We start from the raw sequence: 23,995 nt of genomic DNA on the forward strand, positions 1-23,995 counted from the left end.
TGAAACTGGACCTAAGTTAAGCTGGGTACACACATTAACCGGATACGAATTTGATTACTGGGACCGCAGTTTGAAAACAAAGGTTTGTTTAGTATGGAATGCTTTGCAGGCCACCGGCGGCGGTGGGTCACAGGAGTCACACTGGCACTAGGAGCGCGTGGCCGTGTGTGGCACAATACACGCGTAATGAAGTGGGCCGCGAGGGGGCGGCATTGTGCCTCCAAACGAGCCATTGTGAGGTGTCCGCGACCGCGACTGCGACCCCCGACCCGCGTCTCGTTACCACACTTACCACTGCCCGGCGCGACCTCACACCTCCGGAACTGACGAGGCGATGCTCGTTTTTTGGTCGCTTCAAATAGTAAAGTGGCCTTGTTATCGTGTTAGAGATTGATCAATGATCTAGAGGCACCAACACAGAGAATTCATATCACTTTGAGAGTACAAAGTGATATGAACACCTGATTCCCATGTAAATGAGAGTACATTTACATGGGAATCAGGTGTTACATCATTAAAAGTTCGTGTACCAAGTCATCTGCAGAATGAGTATAACGACATGCGTCTAAATGCAGTAGTTATGGGTGTCATCTGTCGAGTTACTAATTAAGTTCGGTCGTTTGTCTCTAGGCGATCAGCATTTACCATGCGGAAGCGATTCATGTGACAGTTGTACCGTTACCTTTTTAGGGTTCCGTAAAGTTATTTTTTTTTTATGATGTTATACTGACGGGCTTTTAAATTGTCTCACATTATTTGTAGGAAAGCATATAGGTATTGTTGTATGTATATAATAAATTCATTAGTTAAAATAAGACAGACAACATTTTTATAAAACTACTAGCTGACCCAGCAAACGTTGTTTTGCCTAATAAATTATTTCTAGTTGTATGTTTTTTAATGCCATATTATAAAAAAAATAGAAACAAAACAATTCGTCCAAAAAATAAAAAAAAAATTTTAGTTTGGACAACTCTTGTCACTTAGGGGTATGAAAAATAGATGTTGTTCTATTCTCAGTCCTACCCGATATGTATACAAAATTTCATAAGAATCGGTCGAACCGTTTCGGAGGAGTACGGTAACTAATATCGTGACACGGGAATTTTATATATTAGATTTACCTATAGTTTATTGGGTACTTATATATTTTTATTAGAGACCAGATCTTCAAATGTAATATATTTTACGTAACATATTTTGTTACAAATAAAAAGATCTAAATAAATCCTACAGACTACTTCTTCCGACACTCTTGACAAGTCTTTAAACATAAATAGCGCTTCAGTCTGTGAACTAAAAAAATGGGTAGCATGTTGTCACTTTCGTTTGTAACTGGGAAGTAAAGGATAGATGCCGAATTAGACATCGTCATGTGGTCTTACTTTTTTCAAGTAGAGCGTTAAATTTTCACAGTCGACCCTCAGTAGGAATAAATTATTTTTATGTGGATTCGGGGTGGCCTTACCCGTCGGTGTAACAAAAACGTAATCATAGCTCATGTCGCGGAAGTAAGGGTTGCTCTCAATATACTACTGTTGTTCGCTACTTCCCAGATGGCACTTAAGATTCGAGAGCCTTCTTGAGTCACGTAAAGGGATCAATATAAATCATAACTGCTAAGCTACAATTTAATGACTGAAATGGAAAAAGACACTACATACAATATTTCCATATGCATGTCATAGTCTCGTACTATGAGGGGTCCTACAGACAACAAATTACGAGTTAGTCGCGCACTATGGCACAAGTTTTTACAAATGACGTCTAATGCGTCCAAATGATATCCGTACGTGTCGCCGCCCAACAATGAAGTTATTATTTTCCATTTCCGCGGCGGTGTTAAGTCGATAACTCGAAAATGACTGCCATTTGTATGAACAAGCCCACAATCTGACGGCACGTGCTCATTACCAAATCATGAAAATGGAGGTTCCATTTGTGACGCCGGCGATGTTTGACTAGTAATTTAGTACACGTCAGTCTACTGACACTATAATCTAAGAGGCACATAATTTATGATAGATTTTTATAGTATAGAATTTGGTGGATAGACTAACTTCCAGTGCCAAACAAATTTACCTTCGCAATTATTTCTCCAGTGTGCTACGGTTGTGGAATCAAATTCAGTTTTAACAAGTTTCTGATATAAAGTTTAATTATATTATTCGTGGACGAAGCCTTGCGAGTTATAGCAGGGTGCAGGGGTGAATGGACAATGTAGTGTAATATGTGTGACGTCACGCAAGCCGTTCGTCAGCTTTGTCGCCACCATGTTTGCTCGCAACTTCACGACACTACGGCTCACTCATTGGATGGCTGACAGCCACTGCTTGTGAATTATAACTTCTTTATTATCGCTACATTACATCTTTTTTACATTCAATTTGTTGATTTCTCTATGAGTTCATTTTAATACGCCAAGATTTCTGTTCAATCTACCTTACAATCTTAATATTTCTATAGTTATCCTGTATCGGATAAACAATATATTTCTCTACTAAATGCAATCAATTTTATATAATGGAAATATGTACAGCCTGATAAGACATAAAATGTCATAAGCAATCACAAAATAAATGTTGACCACTTCTCGCTCTTGTATTGCTCATCAAAAGCATTTGCAGTTTCTAGATAATTAGTTTCAAATAAACAAGTAGATAGTAGGTAGTAGAAGGTATATGCTAGGTGATGTTGAAGACCCGTCCAAGATATTTTTAGAAACTGGTTCCATAATACAGGTTGACAGCTTGAATAAAAACTCGCCAAGTATAACATGTCGGGTAAACCCATAAAATAGGGTTCCGTGTGAAGGTAAACCTGGGCCGAAATTCTGCTATTTACCGATGAATAAATGGGAATTGGATTAAATTGTCTCTATTCGTAATATTCGAAGCATTTTTGTAACACAATAGTTGGAAATTCAGTACTGAGCGGAACACTCAGGTCCAGTCCCAGGTAGTAAGGTAGATAACGTATCATTTGTCTAGAAATACAAACCATAGTGGTGTACAGGTAGTATCCCTACTACGATACTAACTGTACACCACTACGAGGATTATATTCCTTAACTTATGGAGTCATTTCTTTTGTTTAAATAAAACGTAAGTATGCCTCAATATTTGCTTAAAAAAACAAATGAAATAAGCAAGACGAAGAAATGCAGGCAATAAATATTTGTCTGATATTCAATCAATTTTTGACGAGTAGGTATTTCCATTATATTCTCAGTAAGTTAGTGTAATCGGTTAGCTTATTATTAGTTTATCGACGATACAACCCACAAAAAAACGCCGTCATGAAAACATAGCCACCCTTTAAAAATTGCGGAACCATGCCTCTTTTGCTATCCAGAATATTAACTTGAACTTTTTTTTATATAATTTAAAAAGGTGTTAGCTGTTTGCATAATACTAATTGTTCACCGTATGGAATTAGTACCTACTTGACTATCACCAGTTAAGTCGCGCCGTATATTTATCGACTACCGTTGTATTATTTAGTAAATGTCAATGGATAAATTCTTGTTTCATGTAGTAGAGCTGTTGCAAAGCACTATCAATATTTAGATGCAAAAGTTGTACGTGTGTTGTGTTGGTAGCATGATAGATACGAGTATAAACATATGACGTGAAAGTTCACGTAGTCGACCCCTGTTTTCCCGAGGAGCACGGAAATATGTGTGTCGGCGGGTGAAAGCGGGACACAACAAGCACGGCCGCGGCGGTTTCGTACATCGCCACCCGTCCGCGCCCGTAAGCTCGTAATTTGCCTTTCTATTAGAGCGAGGGCGTGAAAAAAGGAAAGCGTTTACGGCGTGTTTAATGGGAGCGAGAGGGAAGAAATATGACCGCCCGTCGGGAGAAGGGAAAATTTTGGTTTTCAGAGAGTTTTTGCAGAGATGTGCATCGGCTCGCAAAGAGCGAGGGGGACAGCCATATTCGTTGAGCCGCTCCCCCGAATAATTAGCGGAAGTCGTGGCTTAGTTTACCCCCGAGCGGGAGGGCTGCGGGAAGGGAGTTCCTCTATTTGTCGTTTAAGAGTTAATCGTACAAGCAATTCGTCACCCTCGGGAGAGTACGCCGCGCGCCGCTCCGTGATATTATATCTTTATTATGAGTCCGTTGTACTGGAACTCGGCCGCCCCAGGCCATTAACGAAATCGTGATTATTGATAACTTTCATTGCTACAGTTCCTCTCTCTCTGAGGGTTAAAGCTTCCGTTAAACATGTTTATCACTAATCTGTTATGATGGTTATTAGGTTAGTTTTGTATTTCGTATTATCTACACGTATACACACTAAAATGTTAAGTATTTTTTTAAGTAAGAAGTTCTCAATTACCTGCTCGTAACTTTAAGCGAGAATATTTATGTCGTGTGTTAGTGCACCGTGCCCAACATCAGGTATTTCTTTATATTCAATAGCTTCCTTCAGTATAGGTGCATAACATGTCATTAATGGAGGGGAAGTGACAAATACAGTAGTAAACACAACACGTGTGCGGACTGTCAATTAGCTCTAATAGCAGACTCCGCGCGCCGCGACATATGCTCAGCGAACAACTTTTATATTTGTTACCCTTTTTACGATACAAAATTACACTATGCGCCCGGGCCCAGTGTGTTTTTAAGGTATTCGACTAGAAAGACAATTTTAACAATACTTTTTTTACCGCATTAAGTCTTATTGCAACGCGTAAAATACTTTGACTGTGGCTATTGAAATTGTAGCTGGGTATGTGCGGAAAAATGCAAATAACACACTGCAATTTTGCTCTGTTGATTTTCATAACGACCGGCGGGATTTATTTGCTGGCAATACCTGTCAATGTTGATTTAAGAGAACTCGCGTTAATAGTCTCCTTAATTAAAATAGTTAACCGAGTAAAGCGCAATGGCGAGTTCGAGCGCGACTCCAGCTTCACCTGCAGGAGATCTTGAAATTGGCCGGGTTTCATTAGAAACTAGTGCAAATGTATATTGAGGTATGTTGGGAGCCAATCAGCGGCAAATGAGCGATGGCGGTAATTAAAACGGATCGCCTTACCGAATCAATAAACTCACGATAAGCCAATTAATTGCACATGCGGCCCATACAATCCCCGAGGTGAACTGGGACCGATTAAATCGGACGTTATGAATATGTGTGCCTGCCTAGCTGAAATTGCTAAAGTGCAACTACATATCTTATTGTAAACTCACTTTCATTTTCACTGTGCATTAAATCTAAAAGTTATCGGATCGAACTCAGATCTTATACGACATTTTTTATTTCACCCCAAAAAAGTTAACATTGTCTATTTGTAAATATTTTTTAAATTTATTGCTTAGCATACCACTCGATGTGTGTGGTACACTCTAAATGAATAATAGCGAACATTTACAACTAAGTTGATAGTGGTCGCAACGGGGGAGATTTCTTGGAAGGCACTTCCGCGTACAGCCTTCCATTAATTTACTTACAAATCATTGTCATAGTCTGTATACATAGTGTCAATGAACACGTACAATAAAGTTATTTCGAAGTATATATTCTCTTTAAAAGTGTCTCAAAATGATAAGGTTTTGTTGAAATGTATAAAATTCACTACTTATTTGAACTCTGCCAATTAAAAATGGCTATTCCAGCGATGCATATTGCCGATTTTTATTGAAGTGTTCGCCTTCAAATTTTTAATAATGTTAAATATTGAATCTTTCGGTAGGTATATTCTTTTATTTAATGTATACTATATTTTGATTGAAAGTTATTTTTTAGTGTTACGTAGGTGAACCCACAGGTGTGGTGACGTCACTCGGCACGGTGTATTCGCGATCGACGCGTGTGTGGGTGGCATCGCTCACAATGCTGTTTGGCTTGGCATTCGTCACGGGGCGGCCCGGTCGCATGATTGATGACTCCGCAAGTCCGCGCCGTAGTCGCACAGGTCTACACGACCCCCACTAGCACATCATTATGCATTTTTTGCTAAGCTTTAAAATATTACAAGCCGACGCACACGTAGACTATACAATTACTAGCCAAAAGCAATAAGACCTACAATCGTGTAAATTCAATTTAACACCATCAAGCAATATTAAAATTGTATAAATAAGTTTATTACCAATAAAAACGCACGAATATTCGATAAATTAACTGGCAACTTGTTGTTAAAGTTACTTTTTGTTGTTGTAACTGTGTATGCAGAACCTTAAACGGCACGGTATGGATTACTGTGATGCGTGTGGACAGTGATTTATTACTGAACGATCTACACCTCTCACCATGTTATTCCGATTATATGATCCGTTGCAATCACCATTGTTTTATATTGCGAACTAGAGCGAGTAGGGTATAGTTTAAGAGTCTTCTAGTTATTACTGACAATGTGATTAGCTAAATCCTAGAATAATACCTAAATTTAATTTCTTAAAGCTAATTACAAAAAATTTCACTGATCAATGAGAGTATTTAATAGGTACCTATATTTACAGTCACCTAATACTACTTATAATAATATTGATTTATAAACACATACATTTTTGGAAATAATATTAATAACACTGTCAAACAACTACTAGAGAAGGTGTCAGAAAAAGATTATTTACCGAAATGTAGAGACGGGATTGCAAGCGAGCGTCCAACATGTAAATTATGGATCGTCATAGGTTATACCGCGATGTAACATAATATGCGGTCCGATGTCGGACACGATACCACAACGAAATATTCATAATCTCCGGAGGGCTCTGTAAATAAAAATTATTTCATATCGGGACAGGTGTAGCGTCGGGTTACGCAGACGTTGGGCGCAGTGCGGGTAGCTGCCTCGCCGGGCCCGTCACCTCATTAACATTCGGACGAATTAGATCGCCGACCGATCGTCGACGCACTATACAGGTGCAGGCTGTCTCGTCAATCCTTCGACAACACGCTGTGACGCTATCTACCAACAATCACGCTGCTAGCTCCTCGACACCTAACAATCCTAACATCTTCCAATATGAACGTTTATAGAAAGTAAGCTTATTTCCGAACAGATTTCCGAATTCCATGTGTTAATCATAAAGAAGAGGTCTTAAATATTTATTAGGCCGGAAATGTATTACACAATTAGGCTCGTAGTCTATGAATATATTTGTAATGTTTTTGTGCTGTCATGAACCCCGTGACACTAGAGACTTGTACCTATCGTGTGGCATATAAATAACAATAAGTGTACGCCTAATTAGCTATAAGAGGCTTGATAAGTTTTTATTGTCTTGATGTTGCGTGACTTGCTATAGTTTGAGCACGAATCCGGTCATGTCCTTTAACACCTGTATAGCTACACAACAGCATAACTATTATATACATAAATATACATATATGCTTGCGACTTTGTAAATAAACATAACCAGGATGCGGTTAGAATTGTTCTTGTATCTTGCCCTCGCGTGTAGAGTCGTGGCGCGCACTTATATTCCCACAAGCAAGGCACACTCCCTCGCTCGGAACAGCCCTTGTTACCAACTCGACTGGAACCTTACATAGGGTTCATTAATGTAAGTCTACATAGGAGCTCATATTTGATTATTTGGCGCTGTTGTTCTGTAAGGCTCACATCACATGCGTGTTAGCTCCAGTATAAAATGCGGTAAATTTGTCTGATGCCTCATTAATCCCACTTATTACTTCATGCTTACAAAATTATGGTGAATTGGCCGGAATATAAAAGAATTTATAGATATAATATTCATAATTTGCACCCGTCAGCGCTTTTATAGCGAAATTAACGGCGTATTAGTGGGTATATAAAGCTGTTAGATGCGTGATACGAACAGTTTTTTTTAAATATGTTCGTCACTCTGAAGCCGGCTATTCGAATCGGGCTATTAATGAAGATGCCTTTAATCTCCTGGATTACAAGTACACAACTGAGTTGTCACCAAACGGAGCTAGAGTGTTTTATCAGTGATGGATCAGTGTCCTGAGGAATTCAAATTGATTGTCACTTACAAAATTGTAATCTTTAAGAAGAATTCACATGAATTAATTGGGAATACAGCCCTTACGTTGTAAAACTTATGGGTTAATTTGGTTTGAACAACATGGTAGCTCGCGGCGCGGCGGCGGCGGTCGGCTTGACACGTCACTCGTTTTGTACTCGTCGCCTGATCCCGCGCTTAACTAACCGTTTTGACAAGATTTTAGATGTAGCGATAACACGCTTTGGTTTTTGTGTCCTTTTTTATTAATAGTTTTGTGGTAACAATGAAAAAATGGTCTGACTATTCATTTTTATTTTTGAATTAAATACGCAATGCTTATGAATGCATCCAAAAAATACCAAATTAGTTGTTAATTTGGCAAATTCATATAAGAGAGTTAAGTAGATACCTTTTCCCTGTTCATTTCTTTTATCCTGCAGATGAATCATGTTTAAATTCAAACCCACATCGACATTCGACATCTTAAAGACTTCTGAAACAATAACCTCATCATGCAGATTTTCCGTCCATAAAAAGGATTACTAAAATATCAGAGCACGTCAGATTAAATTCTTTTATTTTTGGGTAGGCTCTAGGGTCTTGGTAAAAGCGAGTGGCTTCCTAGTTCGTGAGGCGAGATAATATCGACGTGGCGAGGGTTTCAAGCAAAGGCACCGGCCACCGCAGTGACAGCGCATCACAATACAGTCGTTTAACACGCTCATCGCATTTGGAACATCTCTTGACAGCTCACATGCATTAAATCTAAAATGAATTTCGATTCATTTCGTTCTTCGTTTTCGGTTTGGGTCGATCCTAATGAGGTCACCCTTTTAAGTTTGATTAATGTTTGGTGAGTCTAGTTAACTCGTCAACTGTAATATTCGCGATGGTAGGTTAGAAACTCGTGTAGACAGAGAAGCGGAGGCTGAATCAACAATGAGTGTAGGCTGCGGGCTGCGGTGGCGTGCGCGAGGCGTGTCCGCGCTTCATCGATCGCAGCCTCCGACGCTCCTCGACGACGTCTGCTCCCCAGCACCGCGCAGCCCGCGCCTCGCCCCCGCGCGCGTTAGCGCCCCGACCGACTGCATTTACCACCCGCCACCCCGTCATACACATACATACTCCACGATCTACCTGTCTGCTGCCACCGCCGCCGCGCACCGTGCCGCTGTCTGCTCCCACCGTCAACATCTCCATGTTCTCGCAAAATGTGTCTTATATTTTACCGATGATTATTTTAGTAAACTAAAATATCGCTATAAAGTCCCGGCTCCTGTTTACAGCAACTTGTTTATACTCCAATTTGGATGTAAGGTGTTGATTCGACGCTCGTACCAACCAAGGTGCTCCATTGCAAAAGGTGCAATTAAAGCAGTTTACATCTCTTCGCGAGCGACCTGTAAATGTTATTTTGTGCTCATTAAAACGGAATTACGTTATAAAATTTATGTGCGTACGCTGTAACCACGTTAACGTTCTCGGGAAATTATCGAAACTTTGTAATGCTTAATTGAGACAGTCATGATTGTCTTTTTTCCATAGTCCATAAAACCTTGATTGTTAGCAAACAAATTGGAACGAAGTGAAATTGTTTGAAGTAAACGTGATTATTGTTATTTTTTTATAAATGTCTTGAGGTTAATACCTACAGAAATATCGATATGTCAGTGGTGTAAACATTTCAATTTTTACAGATATTAGATTTACATTCAGGCCATAATCACTTTATCTAAAAGTAACAACACACAACATTAGTGGTCTAAATTAAATTTGTCGGGTGTCGGTATGGCGCCGGCGGTGGCCATCCATCATTGATAATGGTGTGGTCACACTAACGACCGTGCCCTCTGTCCGTCACGCCGCGCGTTGTGCTCCGCACTACTCTGCGCTCGCGCCTCGCTATACTCGAGCCTGAACAGCATTAACAACGATTTGACACCACGCATTAATCTGTTATATAGCCTATCCTACATAGCACATTGTGTAAGGCTCCTTTACGCCACATAAATCTGCGGGCGATCAATTTTCGTTTCACAAGAAAACACAAAGGTGCCATTTAAACCGACATGAGGCATGTAAAAACCTCTCGGCACAAATACCTCCTTGTGATATTTATCTGACTTCATACAAACATCAATAACGACGTCTCGTTTATTACGAATGTTGTTTTAAAGACGTTAGTTTATTGTGGCCGGCAAAGTTATGGTTATTAAGGGTCCGCTGAGCATTAACGATTAAAAGTAAACATTGCAACGTTTGAATAACATACGTACCTGGAGGCAACGACATTAAATTGCTCGGTATGTGGTCGCAATTTTTCATCAGTTTCAATTAGCAAACGTAAGTAAAACCAACCCGTTGAGATGTAAGAAGTGTAAGATAAATTCGCGTAGTGGGTCGCGAGTCGCATCGCTAATTACATCAGCAGCTGACTTCGGTTAAGTGGCGATATCAATCTTGAGCCAGCATATGTGGGAACATGGTTACACTGCTTGAACAAAATACTCGTTTTATGCATGTAATTGGCGGAAAGAGCCCCGAGACCTTATACAATGCAGTGATGTCATTAATATAATGTTATTGAGCATGTAAGGACGCACGTTATCGTTAAGAATTAGTAGTTTCGTGAACAATTATTACTTTTAGCTTTATTGATGATATGTAAAGAAACACTAATGATGTTTTATATTCACCCGTAGGTAAGCCTAACTAACGTACACACTTATTTATTATATTTACTTTACTCATGAATGTCCAGCAGTTTTATAATTTAACAATTTAAGTTATTGTGTAAATAATTTAGTAGCCGTAGTTTTAATTATTATCGCAATGCTTTAATGGGTTTTAAAATAACAATTATAACTTAGATTACGTTAAATTTCAAGTTTGAGACGACTTAATGCGTGATAAGGAGCTACTTAAGTAATTATATCAGAGATAGGTTTATATTTATTGCCAGAGAGACGGAACACGTCCACGGCCCACGTGGATGTAATCGAAAGATATGTACCGGTCTTGGCAGGCACCTGCGTTACGCTTTATTAGCCTTTATAGGCGGTCAACGGTTCGTTTGGCTTTGACGGCGAATCGCGTCGATCAACCAGACCGTCTCCCGTGTGAACTGTGCTAGAACTGATAGCTACTCACTATAAATTACATTGGCAGATAAACATTTATAGCAAGAGCAGACAGCCCTCAGGATAAGGTGACAAATATACCTACACAATGATGTTTATGCAAAGGATGTGTAACAATAACTTGACGCATTCTTATTATTTCGACTAAATTTATTTACACTGTACAAGTTCTTTTCTATGGATTAATAGTACGCTTTATGTTAAGTAATTAAAAGTAACTCTGTGTTAATCACATGCGCTTTTGCCGTCATTAACTGCAGCACTTTATTGTACAGGACCTACATGTTATGTAATTGTTTCCGCCAGACTGAAAATGTCTCATAGCTATCTGTTTTAAGGTTTCTTCTCGTGTAGCAAAGGAATGGACATGGATCACCACACTTATGCCAATATTTTTAATCCGGTCTCCCCAAGATGTTTTCCAATACCGTTTGTTAAAATAACTAAGAAAGTATATATATGTAGCAATGCAATTGGTAGATACTCAGTGTTATATTAATTAGTTGTAGTAAAAAGAAAGAAAATAGAAATTCTCGTAACATTGTTCAGTTCGTTTACTGTTAGTTTATATTAAAGGCAGTAAAAGTCGTAAAAGCGAAAAGTCGTAATGAAAACAAAATAAAAGAATGTTGTATGCAACGTGCTTACGTGTTGAACTGTGATTCAAGACAAATTATGATCTCGTTTATATTCAAATATGTGTCTAGACGTGGGATAACTTTACGATGTAGAAAACCAACAGATTAGCAGCATATAAATATGAATACAATTATTAAGATATTCGTTATTATACATTTAATTTTATATCGATAAAAACCTCATAGTGGAGATATTTGAATACGCTTTATGGTAGGGAGTTAATGGTTGTTGTTACTTTTATTTTATTACGAAAATGTTATACATATTTATAATGTTTATTTTCTATATAAAATTCTCGTGCCCCAATGTTAGTGACTGTACTCATCCGAATCAGCTTGATCGAATTTAACGTTTTCTTATAAATAATATGCATGTTTAGTAGATCTGTGAATATGCTACTATATACCTATATACAAATATTTTTTCATAATTGAAGATAATAGCTGGCTGTTTTATCATGTCTATCATCTAAAAAAAAAAGTGAAGATGACAGATGAACCATTGCTAAAGTAATCTTCACCTTACCAGTTGAAATTTTAGATGTTTAACTCTAAGTATCATTCTAATTGATTGATACTTAGAGATATCGTCATGCTTATAAAAAAGAAGAAATAAAAAATCTCTTTAAAACAACTATGATTGAGTAAATACTGTGTGAATCTCTGATCTAAGCAAAGATATCTACTTTGTAATTGAAAGAGTCTTGTTCCCCACTCAATAAAATCGTGGTACATTTAATGTGGTAATGATTGTGCAAGATATCAACGACTTCATTACGTGACGTTGACGAGATAATTGCACCCCTGTCGACAGCGAGAAGGCCACTTTGCCACTACGAATGCTATTAGGTTCGCATAAGCGCATTTGCATTGGCAAAGTACCTACAAATTATATACGGTCGATATGATTGAGGCAATTCTACTGGCGTACATATCCTCGCTATGATGTGCGTATATTTATGATAATTACACATGGTAACATAATGCGATCTTATGATAAATGGCCTGTTAACAAGACTTGAAACCAGTGGGAAATCAAATTGTTCCTAGTAGGGACCTAATTGTAGGTCTTTAAAGCAGGCTAATACTAGGTATTCTAGGTTTCACTATTATTTGGTATCCTTTTGTTCATGAAATCCTTCCATTCTGTTCATTGAAGTAGCCATTTGTTTCAACAAAATAGTAGTTTGTATGTATTTTAAAATATTTCATAATCTAACCTAACCAAGTAGAACCGGTAAATTGATCCAATTTAGACTAATCGTTATTGGTGATAGCATGCAGTAAAGAGCATAAAGATTGTAGTATTAATTGATGATAAACTATACTAATACTATGGCGAGCAAAGTGGTTTTATATTCATTAATGCCTAAATCATTTAAAAATATATTGTGCACAAAATCAGCGGTGAAATGAAAAGCTTTAATTATGAGCATATCATAATAAATAACGATTATTTCCGATAATGAAAACTACTTAACCAAAAGTAGACTACAAATCTAAATATATGGCTTAATTTGAGATAGCAGTCACAACAAAAATGTAAAGGGCAAAAATCTTTGTAAGTGAAGTGTTCCGAAATAAATGATGGTAACTAAGGTTAATCAAAATTTAATGTTAGAAGCTTAAATGAATGGTATTTTGCTTGTATATTGGAGTTGTGAAGATAGAAGGACGAGTCGAGGTGGTCATTAGCGAAATGAAGCCATTAGGAGCGTGTAAAACAGTTAATTACGACGGTGTAATCTCGACCCGAGGTGGCGCTCGAGATACTTGCCGAAGATTATAATGAACACGGATAATGACAGAATGTCTACCCTCTCTCACGTTCTCGACTAATGACGGTATCCGATCAAGTTTTGAACACTCACTTCTACCTCGGTTTAAATATTGTACGGAACACTACTTTCTATTTTTGTTTTACTTATGCTAGGTCTTAGGCACAGTAAATATTGTATACTACCTGTGTAGTAGGTTTTAGTACGATTAACGCAATCGTTTTTTGTTGTTCTGTTTAATTAAAACTCGTCTGATGTTTGATGCCAAACTTCCTTACCATACCTATTTGTTAGACTGTTTAAAAATATTTTTCAACTTTTTTAAAAAGCTTTCTTAATATTGCATGAATAAAAAACATAATTTAAAAACCGGCAAAAATATTAATAAACATAAAACTCATGTTCAAATTTGGTTCTGACATGGTCAGTTTAGTAGATAATGACCATCGACCTATCACGTAGTGATGGCCGGTTCAGTTGTCAGATGTAATTGTCGCGGGCGACACCCAGTCTACTGCACGCGCTCACGCACCTGTATCTACCATTTATGTATAACTTGCTACAATCGCAAAACAAAGACCACACATAGTATTCTTTAATTATAATAAAAGTGCGCGATTCGTAGCTACATGAGCATTGAACGTGACACGCGAGTTGATCGTGTTGAGCATGAGAAATTGTTTAATTGTACATTAACTGTTGATTTATCGCTACATCCACAATAGTTAGTTCATCTCGTTGAATTCCCATTGGATAGGTACGAGTATGTCTTGATTACAATTTCACGTTTTTGCATATGTGAAATTCATTGGATGTAGCGTAGAAATCGCTTATAGCATCGTTTATCACGCACCGTGTCGTTACGACTACCGAGATCGGTTTATGTAGCTATGGATTATCTTATCTAAAACTGTTATAAAAACATAAATCTATGGTTTGTTAAGTGTTGCTGTATACAAAATAACACTAACCTATTTCAAGTTTTATGATCGTTGTAAACTTATATTGGTCCGGTGTTTTAATATTTAGTCGGGAGTCACACCGCTCGCTGATTGCACTCGAGCGGCGTTGTTTACGAGGGCGAATGTTGCACATCGACGATTGTGTAGCCAGGGTTTATGGCGAGTCAGGGGTTCCGGCGGAAGTGTCGTAAAACCCACGTCATAGTCAGATTCCAACGATAATAATTAAAGGGCACCTTGTTAATGTTAACTGGTCTATAATTGCCGCCCGATCATAATTAGTTTTATATTGGCACATGACTTATAACGTCAAAAGAAGCATGAGGGTCTGCCGCTTGTCACGTTATATTACTGCGTTTTTTTGTTTTAAATTCCAAACATAGTTGTAAGTATAAGCTTCTGAACTATTTTATAGAAATACCTATAAATTAATAAATAATATTTTTATTTAAAAAAATACTTTTTTTTTTGCTTTTGTTGGCATGTTGCGTGTTCCTTACATTATGATTATCATTAACATTTAACTATTAATTTAACTTGCGTCATAATCTTAGACTGAATCTTATTTCAGTAAAATTTATATTATATTTGTACATTTACTAAACTCTTATGAAACTAATAAGTTTCATAATACAAAGTACACTACAAATGTCTTAGTTCAATTTTTGACTATAGTAACATAAGTTTATATTGTTAATATCCTTCACAGGTAAATTTGGCTGGAGTAGCATTTATTTAGGGGTCTGTTAATAAAATGACGCGCTGCCAGCTGAACAGGCTACGGTGTAATAAAAGTTTAATGTGGCCTCTTAAATCATTGCTTACGTACACCTTAGCACCTTGCTTTGATCACGATGTAGATACATCATCATAAAAATAGTATACTGTAAATACCTTTGGTTTAATTGAAAGCCCCTTCATCGTTTAGTGTTATTTTGATTTAATTAATTTCAAGAAATTAAATAAGTATATCTGCTGAGCGTAAACATTCATAACACTTTAAAAAGAAAACAATAATTAACTCGGCTTATGAAGTACCCGGATCACATTAATCCACTTTTTACTTCCTATTTGTTTTTTATGCGGCGCTAAGTTAAAATTACGTAATCACAGCGTGAACTGATTTACACATAGGTACATTTCCAGTTTAGTTAAGAATTTCACGCTTCCACTTAACGTAACTTACTTATTGTAAATTATCGTGTGTTAAACAATAAAACATTTCTCGCATAACTACAATCTGGCCGCAAAAACAAAGAAGAATTTTTAATTAGCAAAGCGTTTCCCTGTAGTGTGGCTCCCCGCAGCGCGGCTACTTTATACACATTGCTTTGAGGTCGTTAACAAAACGTCAGTTTTCACAATATTTATGTCTCCATTATTTTTCATGTATAACGACATCGTAAAATAAACTTGACCGATGGTACTTTCTTAATCTGTCAATATACCTCACTCTAATACATTTATTTTTCACGTTATAGCGTTAGTCATATTCTGTCCCACGCTCTACCTTTGTGAATCGTCCATAACTATTTAATATTAATCTTTAGAAATCATCATGACATACCTACTGTTATAAATGTGAGAAAGCGTACCTATTAGACTTGTACTTTTAGTTAACAAAGGGATTTCATAAAAATATGATTTACTTATAAAGTTATCCTTATGTCTAGAGTATTTGAGATTCCCGCCCGCCACTTAACAAAAGTAATAAAAAGCGAGTTCCATTTCGCACGATTACTCGGGAGACGACAAAACATGTCAAGTGTCAATTTGTATAATTTACACAGGAATTAAAATGGCGACTTGACAGATGACAGTTCGCGTGGCGCTCTCAGTCTCGGTCGGAGGCGACGCTTCGGGAGTTTCCAGCGGCGGCGTCCTAACCTGTTGATATTTTTATTTTTTTTATTCAGTTTCACACGACGTAGTCTGTAGTAACAGGATATTTTGTTTTGAATAGCGAGATTAGCCGCGCGGCGTCGCGTGGCGGCGACGACGCGCGACATAACGAGACGTGTAAGCGACAGACAGCTGACACGTGCCACGCGACTCTACACGCACTATACGCGAACTAGAGTAATACTCCATATGTATCACTTATACTTGCTTACTCGCTTTTGGTATTGAAACTATTCTGTGTAGGTTACTGATGTTGATTTGAGTAAAGTGTTGTGGTTTATCATAAAAATACATCACACATTGGTGCATATTTAAAACTCAACAGAATGGAACATCTGTATAAAAGTAATTTTAATTGCATAATTGCAGAATTATTGCACGGGAATAAGTTAAATTTAAACTTGGAATAAACATATAAATAAGGTGTCGATGACCCAGGTTGCGTGCAAACGCGCTCTGTATGAGTGGATGACATTTCATGAAAACCAGTCATGTTTCTATTCAACTCATAAATACATACATATCTAACAACTTATTGTAAATGATTAGATATTGGATAGATATAAATTACCTACGCAATACCTTCGCTGTTTGTAAATAAGATCTATTAGATATTCGTTACTCGTTCGATGCTAGCATTCATGCCTTATTAATAGTTTACTTGATTGAATATGACGTTTATTAATGGTGCCGTATATTTCAATATTATCTAATTTCCCACAATGCAGATTGTTTATTCATCTGAGCATATAATTTGCAAACATGATTGTGAAATTGAACGAGGCTGATGCAAAGCCCTCATTATACTTATCGCTTTAAATGGTATTATATCTACAAACATGTTACGCAATTAGTGAAGGAATAGCAAGCGTACTTTATTACTATGAATAAGGAAAACTTTGTAACTAGCAAAACAGGGTATTATTTATTTAACAAATAAACTAGTTTATTACAACCAGTAGCAAAAATCATATGTTGTGCAACGAGGAAATTAACATGGTAATTACAAAAAAAGAATTCATAAAATCCAGTTGTAATCGTAACATGAAATGTCAGAAAACAAACACGTTTTTAAGCTATTTAGATATCAGTAACAGAGTGCGAAGCAGCAAAAGTTCAAAGTTTATGTTATATAATGATATTAAACCACATAACGATACCACCCATTGCTTCGTAAATGACACGCCGTGGAGTCGTCACCATAATAACGGAACCATTGAATTCTATAAATGATAGTAATGTTATCGCGATGCCACAGAAACGTGATATTTGATCGGAATGTCAGTTAACATACGTGGTGTTCCTTCAATTTTATCAGAATTTTTGGAAGAATTTACTAGATTGTTTGTTTATTTTATAAATACACTTTATATTTTGTTAACATAATTTTAAAATTAAATACATTAAACGAATTCATTAAAATATAGATATTATTAGCACCGAGTCAATGGTCAAAATTGATTTAACTAATTTTATAAGCTAATGATTCCAATATTTATGTGAGAAATCATAGGAAATAGAATAACCATCATAAACTAAAACTATCATACGCATTGAAATAAGGTATAAATTTAATACGTACTGTAAAATTTAAAATGAATATATTATTTAAATTCGTACACGTTCTCTTAGTTTATGCAGCTGTCTCTATTACTGATATTGCTTGACTCTACATATTAGATGTGGTTCACACTTTCACAGACAAAAATAAGTATAATAGTTGTGATATACTTTTCAGTGTTATTTAAATGAATCAATTGGTAGATACACTTTTTGAATAGGAACAGTACTCCTGTTATTATTCGAAACTCTATAAGAGTAAACCGGGGTACGTCGTAAAAGGAGAGCCCTTTTTTTATAAATCACATATTAAAATGGTTACTAAACTATATTTATACTCCAATTGTACTTTTAATACTTAAATATTTAATTATTAAATGATGCAACGTTTACTCACGCATATTCATTGGGATCGCTCGACTAGTTTTGGACCCAACCGGAGTCCCTAATCACAAGGACAATCAAGATACGTCGTTACGCTGCAACGTAAACCGTTCGCATCATTTAATAATGAGTCATCCACAAGACAGTTACTATATTAAATACTTAATTATTGTATACATATTGACCTATCACTAGTTTTCTTTCAGAAGTCGTATTAACTTGTACTGTTAACTTCATTTAACAAACCCTACCGCACGTGCCTGGTCATTAGGCAGGCAAGCGGCCATTAGTAACTGTATCAATGTACAGTTCTATGACCGTTACCTACTGCTGTTCATTCTCCTCATTTTATTGACGATCAACAAGAATTATTCAAGGTTGTAAATACATAACTTATAATTTGAATTATAATGACTATCGTGATAATAACCTGTGACAGATATAAGTAATCCGTTTCTGCAGTAATTAGTCGAATGCAATTAATGTAGCGCTAATAGGGGAAAAGATAAGCGAATTAACTCTAACTATTAATCTTAAACGCAAAAAATGAACGAATACACCAATAGAGAAACAACTACTTCAAAAGGAAGTAAAATAACAGACAATGCTATTCTGGATAGATCTAAAAGTATCGAGTTATGTCGTTATAGTTGTAAATCCTTACTAATACTATAAATGTGAAAGTTGTGATGTTTGGATGTTTGTTACTCAATCACGCAAAAATGGCAGAACGGATTTGGTTGAAATTTGGCATGCATATAGCCATGTCAATGGAAAAGAAGGTAGGCTACCTTTATTTCAAAAGTCCGGTTTTGAATTAGTTCCTAAGGGAAAATTGAAAAGGTGTGTTAAAGTTATAAGATTACTAAGGGGATGCATTTCCATGGAAACGGGGACCACCGAAAGCTGTAAACTAAAGTCCACGCCGACGGAGTCGCGGGCAACAGCTAGTCATTCATATATTTAAGTCAGGATAAATAAATATCTTTATGACATTAATTTAACTTTTTCTTTAAAAAAACAGCTTTAAACTAAGTAATCCTATCGTAGCTTCTATTTACAAAACACGAAAGGGATATTACGACAAGCCCAAGCTAATCCTCAACTTTATGCTATATTATACGACCAAACGAACATATTAATTAATAACATAAGTTAAAATACACTTAACCTATTAAAGGAATGGTTGCCTACAAACAATCGTATTTATTTACCGAGCAATTACATAAAAGGTCACGCTGGCATCATAAATACCACATTAATCTGATTATCTGGCACATAGTTAGTAACTCATAATTACACGGTGTCCCTTGCTTACAACTTAATTATAGAAAACCGGTATGTACCTATAATTTCAGCCTATTATAATTTCATCGGTAATGAGTGTAAATAAATAACTAAGGAGTTTTTACATAGGAATAACAAGTATGAACGATATCTTCGCAAAATGAACCAGCTGCGAATATTTTCTCGCGCAATTTATAAAAATGATCAAAGAGTACGGGTATTTTCGACTTAGATTAGTTGTGGATAAGCGAATTACAAGCGTACCATAGTCAAAATAAATTACTGCATAAGGACTTTGATACATTGCATCCTAAAAGCTGGCAATAACTTGAACATACATACGTACCATTCTGGCAGTCAATGTTATTGAAGTTACTTTAGTAAAGGTATTGTAGTGGTCTGATTAGCAGTAGCTGCATAAGTATATCCAGTAGATTCTAATGAAAAATAATTGAAATGGAGTTTGTGTGTTCAAAGGAAATCCATTTTTTCTGCGTTTTCTAACTTGACACACAATAAGCATGAGTAAAGAATGAATAATTGAAGTCAACCGCAGACAAACGTATATTTTTGAAATAAGTTTTTTATTTATTTATTTTTAAACAAACAATAACGACAGTAGTGCGGAACGAGGACATAGGTATTCGCGCCTCGCTCCGGATGCGGTATTCCATAATTGTTGCTCTCAATCAACTTAAATAATAAGGCTCCTTTCATGCGTGCCATGTCATAGAGTTGTGGTTTCTTACCGCAAACAAAACACTAAAATACCAGACATTAAATTTTGCAATGCAGTGTAATAAAACTTAATTTTATGACATTATTCACAGCGATTTTTAGCTCTACATTTTTCCGACGTATCTTGTGCGACTAGTAATGAAAAATACTAAGTTCTTGTAATTAAGATTTTGATTTTATAATCCTATTGAAAGGATGATTTGATTATGAATTAAATATTGCAAATATGCATTATTGTATTGTGAGGTCTGATCTGACGTGATCAGAGCTATTTACAAACGTATTTGGTAATTGTGTTAAAAGTTTTCGCATTTGTATGATTACATTCAATTGGGTATTTTGTTAAACTTATCCGAGGGCATCGCGGTCCGACGTTTATTAATGAATTATGTAAATGCGAGCGACCGACGGTTCTCCGACGATTCTACCAACTTTATTACTCGCGAAACGCGCCATTAATATAGATCGTTACCTCGGTTTCTGCAAACCCCTCTAATTGTTAGCTGTATACAACGTTATTAATAATAAAATGTTACTTAATGCAAATTTAACATTTTAAAACAAAATTTGAGCCATATATTAGGACAGCCAATTAATTGTATAGTTGTTAGAAATGATATTTGCATTTTTTTTTAAGTATTTTAATACAATTCTTCGGATTTTTTTAAAAATTTTACTAGTTTTAGAACACAAATGCTCTCCTTTTTATTTTGATTACTATTTTTTTTTGCACTTATTTAATAAGAAAATCAAAACGATTAGCAGACGGTTCATGTGTCGCAATTGGTGGCAGCGATCGATTGTTATCCGTGATGGATGCGGCTCATTACTCGGGCGCGCTGGGTGGCAGGTCGTCCGACGTCGCCGGCCCCGCTTAACGACGCGCGACTCCTCTCATTGTCAAGCCCGACCACCGATCCCATCGATATGACACTACCTTTCAAAATACACCTCAATGCCAGTTATTTATGACCAATGCTTGGTTCACGACCGACTTTCATAATTCTGTGCATTTAAGAATTGAATCGCGTCTTTTTAATAGATGTACTCTTAGATCACTATTATACGCATTTAAAGTGTTTACGAAAAGCCTAACGTCTCATCTTTCAAGTTTTTTTCTGGTTGTTGTAATTTGTCTCTAAAATAAAAATTGTACCAAGTTAGGTACAGAGTCATCTTTTTTCGTTCTGAGGCACTCTAAAATGTAGAGACAACTTGCTGGTTGACGGTTATGTAATATGACTGCCCCTTGTCTACTTGTTTGGGCATTAAAATTACATCAGAGCCGTTTAAATTTTATAAAAAATATAGAAATAATATAAGAATGACTACTCATAAATAAACGATGTTAAGATGTTATCAGTAGCTGACCGGCAGGAAGCGCTTCGGCCCATTTAAGGGTGCATTAAAATCGAATACATCATATTTGTTTGATTTCCTAGTTCGCGTTTCACCCTGTAATTATACAAGTCACCGTCCGTGGCCGGATCTTTGGTATTTTTTTCAAGATGCATTAATCATCTTTTTTATTGCGAGCATGTGTTTTGATCTCGTCAAACATTTTCTGGGATTACAAGCTTTTTGTATTATTAATGTCTAATTTAGTCAGCCGGTCCTTAAGAGGTCGTTAGAGTATCATTTTGTGTAGAAAGTAGGAATTCATTAGTTTCAGTTTGAATTTTGAAAAAATACGATTTGCTTATGTTCGATTTAAGTTTATTTCAAAACGTTGTATTTAAAGAACTCGTTTATACTTATAATCTGTTGTAATTGTGGCAGACGCATGTTCCCGACGGTGCGCGTGTCGTTCGCGGGCTGCCGCGCGGAGGCGCGCTACGCCGTGCTGCTGGACGTGGTGCCGGTGGACGGCAAGCGCTACCGCTACGCGTACCACCGCTCCTCGTGGCTGGTGGCCGGCAAGGCCGACCCTCCCGCGCCCGCGCGCCTCTACCCGCATCCCGACTCGCCCTTCTCCGGAGACCAGCTGCGCAAGCAGGTCGTATCCTTCGAGAAGGTCAAACTCACCAACAACGAGATGGACAAGAACGGACAGGTTAGTCTCATCAATTACTCTACATTTATACGTATCACCAATTGTTACTATATTGCAGTGCTACACGAGTGATATAAATTCATGTTATTCTAATTACTTGAATCGCTGCTGTTAGTGTTATTACTTGACGGCAACTGCGGGTTAACCGAGTGCGTGCGCCACTGCAAATCGAGGTTTATAAATTATCCGTCAACATTTAATTATACACTGGCCACCTTTGCAATTCAATGTACAGATGCTTTTTACGATACGTTTATTCGAGTTGTATACGTATGTTTTGATGAGATTTAATTAAATACGGACTCATAATGATTGATGTATAGTTTTTGGAAAAAACTATCCCTTTAGCAGTATTATGCCCCTATACAATTAAATAAGAGAACAATTACAACCTGTAAACGCTTCCCGTGTTTAACTCGTCCTTCGAGATGACTTCGTGTCGCGTGGACTACTTCCGTATGCGTGTGGCAATTTATAGAATTACGGGCGAAATTGTTGTGTAGGCGACACCTCAGGCGTCGCCGGCGAGAGTGTAATGAGTGCGTTGCTGGCAACAAATTAGTCGCACATGTCGCGGCGCGTCAGCCGGCACCTCACGGCTACTTACCTCCGCGGCGCAGGTGCTCACCCGCGCAGGCAAATGTCACGACTACACCACCAGCATACCCAGACCTCTACATTCATCCTACGAACACTAAACTGAAGGTCTTGTTAACTCACTGTAATATTTACTTAACATAGCCTAGTCAGGAATATGACAGTTATGAAGAATGCGATAACACAGCGATACTATCTCCTGTGTAAATTGATTTTCTACTGATGAGAGTGAACTTTAAATGAGTTGTATGTTATTGTCATTGCTTTATCATTTAATGTTGATCGTGTGATGAATAAATTATCATCTACGTATCACGTGCATGTCGTGTTTAGATGTATTTATATCTAGTTTGTACAAACAATTTAAGCAGGTGACTTACGTCTAGTTCTTATCTGAATCTAGACTGTTAATTATTATTATTGATTGATGTTTATAGGCGTATTTTTTTCCCAGCCTCGTTTTTATAGCAGTATTACGTTACAGGTACTTACCTAGTTACATTTACTCGTTTTTAGTGTTTATTGGTCAAATAGCCTCTAGCTATACTTACAGTAGTTACAGTTTTAATAAAACATTTTTATATATGTCCATACCTATGCATTTAAGGTATACAATACATTATTTAATTTTGCTAGTTTTTCTTCTTAGTTATTTTAGATATCTGTTCAGGTAGTTTAGTGAATTCAATGAAACACTTGAAGGCTGAGAGGTTTTGAGAACGTCGTCTCACAGTCTGTGGTTAACTTAACATAAACGTTATTTTTAAATTAAACAATGTTAGGTTACGCATTCAAAGTTTGTTGAAGGAGGGCGACGGAACGGAACCGAGGGGCGTGGCGATATGATGGATGGACCCGACTCTCACCAAAACACACCTAATTGGCTTTCCCATAGCTAGACTCGGTGGATACCGAGCTAGTATCGTGGATGCCTTCAATTAAACAACGTATTTGTAATATGCAATTAATTTATATAAATAGTACCAATGACACCATCTAATTGT

The 23,995-nt window shown here is 36.9% G+C and overlaps 1 protein-coding gene across 1 annotated transcript in view; it reads left to right on the plus strand.

Moving 5' to 3' along the window:
* Positions 1-23,995, plus strand: part of LOC113493320 (T-box transcription factor TBX20) — a 64,276-nt gene that overhangs the window by 20,776 nt on the left and 19,505 nt on the right. The window contains exon 4 of the mRNA XM_026871252.1: positions 22,121-22,394. Coding sequence (XP_026727053.1) covers positions 22,121-22,394 — 274 coding nt within the window. The remainder of the gene's footprint in view (positions 1-22,120; positions 22,395-23,995) is intronic.

Source organism: Trichoplusia ni, chromosome 4 (genome assembly GCF_003590095.1).
Source record: "Trichoplusia ni isolate ovarian cell line Hi5 chromosome 4, tn1, whole genome shotgun sequence".
Lineage (NCBI taxonomy): Eukaryota > Metazoa > Arthropoda > Insecta > Lepidoptera > Noctuidae > Trichoplusia > Trichoplusia ni.